The sequence below is a fragment of the Triticum aestivum genome, chromosome 2B, assembly GCF_018294505.1.
Source record: "Triticum aestivum cultivar Chinese Spring chromosome 2B, IWGSC CS RefSeq v2.1, whole genome shotgun sequence".
In the NCBI taxonomy this organism is placed as follows: Eukaryota; Viridiplantae; Streptophyta; class Magnoliopsida; order Poales; family Poaceae; genus Triticum; species Triticum aestivum.
In genome coordinates this window covers 296,218,426-296,226,479 of record NC_057798.1, presented here as the reverse complement: position 1 = coordinate 296,226,479, position 8,054 = coordinate 296,218,426, and the positions used below count along the sequence as shown (strand labels likewise).

Sequence of the window (8,054 nt, the reverse complement as noted above, 5' to 3'; positions counted from 1 at the left end):
CTCAAAGAACATCAACTCCTGACAGCACACTCCATATATATTAACCACTGGTTTAGGTCCCGAAAGAAGAGGACACTCACCGGACACATGTTGCGACTTAGGGCAGTAGTCACATAGCTCCTTAGTGCATCCTGCCACAAAAGTGTCCCGGCTCGCCACATCTATAGCATGTCAACTTCTTCTTTTTAATAGCCCACTTAGATAATTTTTCACCATCTGTTTTGTTCGCCCCTTTATCAGACGCACCATCCCCGGTCTTAGCAGCCCCTGGACCAGCCACCGCAATGTTGACAGCCGCAAGAGCCCTGAATGTATCTACAGCAACCTCGGGCAAAGCAGGGGAGGACGACGCCACATCAGCCGTGGCAGCAACCCGGCTCGGCTTGAGCCACTTTAATAGCATCGGCACAAGGTGGTGGAGGTTGCGATGGAGGCAGGCGCCGACCCCCTCCTCTCCCGCCGCAGAAGACGCGATTACCCCCTCGGTTATACCGGTTGTTAGGTCCGGCTACTCCTTCAACGAAGTTTCCTGGTGGTCCTTGGAATCCGCATCTCGGTCTCCGCCGTTAAACCACGCATATCCGCGACCACCTCTGTAAGAAGACGAGCCGCGGTGTTGGCCCTCGCCGTATGCATCATAGCTGTCATCGCCCCACTGCCCTCGTGGCGGGTATCGATAGCCGGCGCTGTCGTAGTTCTCCCAGCCGCCGCCAAAGAAGTCCCAAACAGGGGCTCCTTCGCGGCCGCGCCGTGCGTTCTGGGAGGGCGGATGATGTCCCGCGCAGCCTCCTGCTGCCTAGGGTTAGACCGACCCGGGGCCATGGCACCAGCGGCAGCCACCCTAGCTGGCGGCGGGGCCTGGGCACCAGCGACCCTTACCGGCGCCGCAGCGGGTGGCGGGCCAGACGTTGGCGGAGGCTGCCCTCCTCGCCCCGCCATCGGCAAAAGAGCACCTCCGCTGCACTTGATCCAGGTGGCCTGCCAAGCTCCGAGGGATGGGAACCCCGGTTTGCGGTAAATCCTAGCCGAAGTAGATGATTGATCATGCAGTGTCTCGCTCTCCGAGATTACATGCACCGACGACATACTTGGTTTCGCGGCTTGGGTCTCTAGCTAGGCCGTATACCCAGGTTCAGGCCCTGTTTGATTCATAAGTCCAAGGAATTTTTTTAGTCCCAACTTATAAGTCCCAAGTCCCTAAAATGTTCCTATCTGTTTGGTTCCTGGGACTTAACATGGACTAGAAGACCATATTACAACTATAAGTCCCTATAAATCCCTCCTTGAGAGTCTTATTTCATAAGTCTCAAATGCCCACTTTAAGTCCCTATAAGTCCCTCCTGTTTGGTTTAGATGGGACTTATAGGGACTTTTTAAGTCCCTAAACTAATAAGTCCCTGAAAACAAACACCCTCTCAATAGATCCCACGACCGCCGAAAACCTCGACCCCACCTCCTAGCCCAACAACGATTTCAAACGCGCCCATTTGGCCTTTCTGATCTCGTCGGCAGTCCTCGCCTTCGGCGGCGGCGGCGGTGGCCCCAACGACCGCCCCTTCTTCCCTTTCTCCTTCTTAGTAACCAATGTCCAATCGCGTCCGGAATAAAATCTAATAGAGTATTAAGCATTCGAGTTACCTTCGGGATCGACCCGATCCATGGCTTGACCATTGGTTGCGGCTTCGTGAGGACCTCCTTCCTCCGGTGATGAACGGTTGAAGGAGCGATCTCCGACGGCTTCTCCACCATTGATGTCTCCACCAATGCTACCGTTGTAATGCCCCTGTACCCGGCGACCTCATCGACCCCTCGTCCTCCTTGTTATCCGCCAGAACCCAAAATCAGTCTTCGATCCGTGGATTCGGCTTCTCGTCGCCGGAGTTCGTTGACAAGTCAATGAGTTCAATCGTCTCCACCGCATCAGGAAGAACCTGCACATGATGATCCACGACCACATCATAGATGTCAATACGTAAACGAAAACCTACGGTGATTCGGATGTCATTCGCTAGGTAGTCGCCCACAAGAATGTTGTTCTCCATATCCCGCACCAACGTCCAGTGAGATGCCGGATGATGATGATGATGCCCTGCGATCCATCCCCCTGAATGACGAAAATCGGTGAAATGCACACCCCACTGCTCCGGGATCGCCCCATCCGCATGTGCCCCCTCTTGGATCTCCAAAGGGGTGGATCCGCGAAGATCCACGTCCGACGGTCTCACCGATCCCCTCGTTGCCCCTGGCGGCGACGAAGTGGACGACAGCGGCGGCGGCGGGAATGGAAATGGAAGTGGCGGCAGCGGCAACGCCCCTCCCTCCCCCCTAATAGAGCTGAACGTGGAAACAAAAAAAATGAAGGTTGAGATATGGCAACTCTAAGTTTGCGCGTTGCCTGTCCAATCCATACATCCATATAAAGCATGCTCCATATGATGGATGGCGATCGCCGATACAGCGACTCACTAGGGTTGCTCTAAGAAAAGAAGACAAATACACCAAATTCATGAATCAAACAGTGCCATTTAGAGAAGACGAAGCCTGTTGTTTAACGGCGACATGATCTTTCAAGACTTTTACATAGATAATTCTTGAACATGGATAGCCTGTAACGAAAAGGGTATGAACAAGAATCGCTTTAGAATGCTCCACACCTACCCCTCCTGAAACGCACCCATAATTTGTTTATTACAAATCGCAGACTAAAGACTACCACGAGCGTGATATCTACTAGTACGAGTAACTGTTAACTCTTAAAGTCCAGGAATTGATTCAAGGGTGTACGTCTCTGACGTAGGCAGGCCATTCTCCGGGGTAGGATGCGTTTTTGACTGCTCCAACACGTTCAGCGTCTGAAGGTAGGAGTAGGAGGCGTTGCAATTCAGAGGCGGGCTTGGGTTGGTTATCTTGCTCGCCAGGAAACGCCGGATCAGGCCTCTAAGGAATGGAGCCATGGTGTCTGGCTCGTACTCCAGAAAGTACATGATCCCTCCCATGCACATGCAGAAAAGACCCACCTGAAATCTTCCCAATGTTACCAGTACTTTCAAAGAATCTGTTAAGCATGGAACAGAGCGAAATACAATGAAAATACAGAGGAAAAAGTTGGTACTCGTATTTCAAGTATAGAAACAGATATTATAGCTATCAAGTGAAGATTACACACTGCAACCCAGAGTAATTCTAGCAGATTTTTCTCACTTATCTGCGGGTTTACATTCTTTTAAAAAACAAAACAAAATGAAAGGGACTTTCAACTGTTTGTGGTTCTGTGGCTGTTTGGTTTCAAACCTTGAGAGCCAAAGTTAAGATGAAACAAAATGAAAGACACTTTCAACTGTTTGTGGTTACTGTGGCTGTTTGGCTTCAAACCTTGAGAGCCAAAGTTTGCGATACCAGACTTTAGCCACCTTGACCAGATTTACCAACCATTTCGTGTAGTTTATGCTCATTTTTTGTAGCCAAACCCTGATAGCCAGTAAGACCACCTGGATTATAATGACCCCAAAAATATGGACACAGACCAAAGACACCAAACAGCCAGTTTCTTCCTGAGACACCACACAAAACTTGCCATGTCAGACTGCCAACATGATACCCTCCTACAGTTGCACTTAATTGTTGGAACTAATCCAGCATCTAGAAGTCAAGTCCTGATCACCACTATCATTTAACCTAGCTAAAGCTATAATACTGATTCTTCAAAGGCTATCTTCCACAACAATTTGTATCTCAGCAAACTGCACTATAATATTTCTCAACACGACCTCTAGGTAGGTTAAAGGATCCCTTGCGGTGATCATGGCAAAAGGCACACTGCTATCACCATAAAATGTCCTACTTCTTGGGTAAAGGATAACTTTAGTTGACATTGTCTTTCACTTAGGTCGCATTAATTAAATACCAACTAAAGGACATAGTACAAGCGAACTTCAAATAGCTTCTCTTGAAGAGCTGATGCCAAAGGAAAAAAATATTGGCTACAAAGAAGCTTACCTCAGCATTTTTTATATTTGGGAGAAGGTGGCGGTTGATCAATATATACCATAGGGATTCTCCAGCACGGGGAAGTACATAGAGAGCTAACTCCGCTCGTCTTGCTTTATTCTCCAGGAGAATCGAAAGACCAGACAGTAAACCACCAAACCAATACACAAGTTTGTGGTCTTTGCTTGCAACTTTACGGTGCAAACAGATGGCAGACTACCAATGATGCCAGAAAAGTATTACAATCATGAAAGAATTATGTGGAAAGGAACATGCTAGTTACTGATAATTACCTGGAAGAGAGTGACAAACGCAGACAAAAAAGTGGTAGAGCGAACTGCACCCACAAGAGCACGCCAGCAAGTTGCAGCTGGGGATTCCAAAAACTATTTGATCAACCAATTATATGTATTAGATAATCGACATTGGAGATGGGTATGAATGAACAGATATATACTAAATAATAACAAATAATTAGGCTAAATTTTCAAGCCAATCTAATTGGCTGTTTAGGACTTGGGGGCCAATATTCTATTTCACTGGTAGAATAAAACTCAAAGAATGAACCAAGCACATTTGCAGTTAGAAAAAGTTAAAGACGTACATATATGGTGGACAATACAATTTGAAGGTACTTGTAAGATTAGTTTTTCTTTGAAGCACCAAATTTTCTAGGAAACAAGCATACCACACACATGTTAATGCAATCACGTGCAAAGTTTCAGTTTTACAGCAGTCTTCGACTATATAGAGGAAATATAGCTGGTGACAAGTTACCTTTTGAAGACGTAGAACAACAAAGGGGACAAATGTCAATGAGAAATACAAAGGGAACGTTTTCTTGAATGTTGATGAAGTGACAGTAACATTATGAGCCAAGCACGATGCTCTGTCAGGATGAATCACAGAGCATGGAATAATTGAGGGACTTCTTGTTAAATTTATCAAATTTGAATTCTTCTTGTTTGCGAAATAGGCCGAGAGGCCAATGAGATCCACATGGCCACCTCTGCAGCTATCTCTGACAGCCTTGTAAACAGGTTCTGCAACTGGTCCTGTCTTTTGGATGAAGTCTCGGTAAGATTTTGGTAAGCTTTCAGGCCTCATTACAAAAGCATACATAATCTGCAATGATAAATCAAGTGATTACACAAGCTTTTCCCTCCATAACAAAATCCTCATTAGATTAAAGCAGGTCAGCCATTTTGATTTAGTTACCTGGGCAGATGCGACAGAAAAAAGTAATGCATCTCCATGTCTCCAATGGCTACCCCAGAAGTGGAATCTATTTTTAGACTTTGCAGAGTTATATGCACACTGAAAGGATCAAGCAAAACAACATGAGGACGATATACTTTACACGCAAGTTCACTACAAAATTACTCCAGTTGTTGCTTACCTGAGCAAGCCTTGCTAGAAGATATAGAGAAAGGGTGCGTCTCCTACTCGAATCATCTAGTGCTAGTATCGCCAAGCCTGCCACCGAACCTGATAATATTCTGCTCCATCATGCCCTTCAGTTGAGTCATGAATATGATTTGACAAAAATCTTATAACAGAAAGTATCCTATTTTGAACCTCTTCAGGGACATTCCCGTCCAAGTACTGATTAAGTGATCAGCGCACACTTATTTTGAACATGTGTCCAAACCAATCAAATAAGAGGAATGTAAACAACGGGGCATAAGTCTCCAGTTACTTACGCATTGAATGGTGTTTCCTTTTTGCGAAATCTCCTAAGGAAACATCGCAGTGCATGATATGATCCAGTGAATCCTCCAAAAAGTAACCCTACCCGGCAAGCTTCCTCCCTTACTATTAGATCTTTCTCCGAAACCAGTTGCTGTAGATAAATAGAAGATTTGAGAGAGAACAAATATTATCCAAAATGATAACGCCCACACGTGCGGCATGTTTGCACATCGCCCACACGCCTTGATCCACGTTGATTCTGTTTTGCACGAATCCTAAAGAAATCTGTTAGAATCTGAGTGCCACGTGGGCATCATCGTGTGTGTGGGCGTTGGAGAGTTCGCCCACACGCCTCGCAGCACGCGGTTTGCCAGCTGCGCTGTGTGGGCGAACTAGTTTCTGCCCACACAACCACCACCTAGTCCACGCGCTTGTGGGCGAACTGCTTTTCACCCACACGACACCCGTACATTGTTGGATGGCAACTGCAGTTGCGCGTACGTGGCAACTGTGATTAACCATACATGGCAACTATTGTTTGACCATATGTGGAAAGTAGTTAATCACACACGACAACTATGGTTTGATTACACGCGGCAACTACCATAAATTAGACATGGCAACTATAGTTAACCAAAACAGAGAGAGGTGCCATGCTTTTACAACTACATTTGCCATCCCAGATAACTACATCTGCCATTCCGGATGGCAACTAAATCGTCATCCTGCGGGTACATAACGTAGCTGCGCTAGGACGTGTGTGCATATTTGCTTCGTGCCACACGCGTGGTGTGGGGATGAGTAGTACTTGTTGGGCGTGTGGCACGAAGTAGCTGCTCCCACACGTGTGGGCAATTCTAATGTTCGCCCACACACAGCCTGTGTGGGCTGCCTCCTGCTCACGCCACACACGGTGTGTGTGTGCGGATGTCCAGTATGCCACACGTGTGGGCGTTATCAGGACCCAATATTATTCGGTACAATCTACATTTCTATGTTTCACTCATTGATCAAAACAGAGGGAGATAAAAAAAACCGGAGATGAAAACTAATGAGTCGGTGAGAATGACAGAACAACAGCAATAAAACCCGGCTGGCCTACAAAAGAACATTGCTATTTTTCCGGGAAGGGGTGTGAGTGTGGGCAACACGAGAGGAAGCAGACCAATTCAATGCATAGCAGGAAATATTCTGTAAGGACATCAGTTAAAGCAATCAGCCTGAGTAGCACCATGTACTACTGTACTCCTTATTATCCCCGCTACAGACACAACAGCTGGACAGAATATTTTACTCGTACACAACAAATAGTAGAGTCAACTCACTGCCCCTTATTCGAGTAAGTAATAATCATAGAGATGGTGATATCACATAGCGGTAACATATCCACATACATTATAGCAACGAATTCGGACTAAACCCAATATATACTGTAGATTAGATATGAAGAAGAAAAAGAAATCGCAGAAGAAAGAGTTGGTAAGGTTTTTTGGGACCTTGAGATCGAGGAGCGAGGCGTAGGATCTGCGGCGCGCGAGCTTGAAGGCGCGGAGGAGGATCCCGATGCCGACACGGACGCCGTAGGAGAGCAGGAAGGTCTGGCACAGGTTCCCCGCCGCGTGCGCCGCGCACGACTCCCCCTGATGCACGCAGCACCCCCACCCGCCCCCTTTGGCGGCCTCCTCATCCCGGCCGTGGCTCTGGTGGAGCTCCTGGATGGCCTCGCGCAGCCGCTCCTCCGCCTCCCGCAGGCGCCTCGCCGCCGCCTCGGAGACCTGCGGCTGCGATGGAGGCGCGGCGGGCGGGGGAGGAGGAGGAGGAGGGCGCGGGCCGAGTGTGGGCTCCGCGCCGGCGGAGAGGTCGAACGAGGGCGTCGAGAGGAAGGGCATGGGGCCGTGGACCGGGGCTCCGGCGGGTGCGTTCCCTTGGCTTGGCTTCTGCTAGCGTGTCTTGCTCTCGCTGGGGTTGAAGAATTGATGGCTAGCAGTTTCGTTCGCAAGGAAAAGAGGGTAAACGGGGGGAGATTGGATCATTTGCCACACTTTATTTTGGGAGTTGATGATTTGCCCTGCTTTAGTTAAAGTTAGATCATTTGCCCCATTTTTCTTCAATCTTTTGATCATTTGCCCCAGTTTCTGTTTTAATGAATTCTTAATTAGTTTAAGTCAGAAAATGGATGTGGAATGGCTTTTATGCCCCTATGATAGTTTTGCAATTTCTCTACCTAATCTTCTCTACTTGATACGACCCCAGCAGATCAATCAATCCATTCACAACTTGTATCCCGTCCTTGTGTTCTTGTGTTAGTTGGAGTTGAAGTTGTCGTGCCATTCCATGCTCGCCCGAGTCGTTGTAGTCACCTTGGTCACCGGAAT

At 47.6% G+C, this 8,054-nt stretch overlaps 1 protein-coding gene across 2 annotated transcripts; it reads right to left on the bottom strand.

Annotated features, from left to right (window-relative positions):
* Window positions 1-2,507: 2,507 nt before the first annotated feature.
* On the bottom strand, window positions 2,508-7,713 carry LOC123044778 (uncharacterized). 2 transcript variants are annotated; one of them, XM_044467664.1, is made up of 8 exons: window positions 7,176-7,713; window positions 5,691-5,830; window positions 5,387-5,486; window positions 5,206-5,304; window positions 4,765-5,112; window positions 4,281-4,373; window positions 3,997-4,203; window positions 2,508-3,017 (listed from the first exon to the last, which is right to left on the bottom strand). In XM_044467664.1, the coding sequence occupies exons 1-8, from the start codon at window positions 7,566-7,568 to the stop codon at window positions 2,754-2,756; spliced, it is 1,644 nt and encodes a 547-aa protein (XP_044323599.1). In that variant the 5' UTR covers window positions 7,569-7,713; the 3' UTR covers window positions 2,508-2,753. The 2 variants fall into 2 exon arrangements, with proteins under 2 accessions (XP_044323599.1, XP_044323600.1); XM_044467665.1 differs by having other exon boundaries at window positions 5,387-5,475; window positions 7,176-7,301.
* Between the last annotated feature and the right edge of the window lie 341 nt (window positions 7,714-8,054).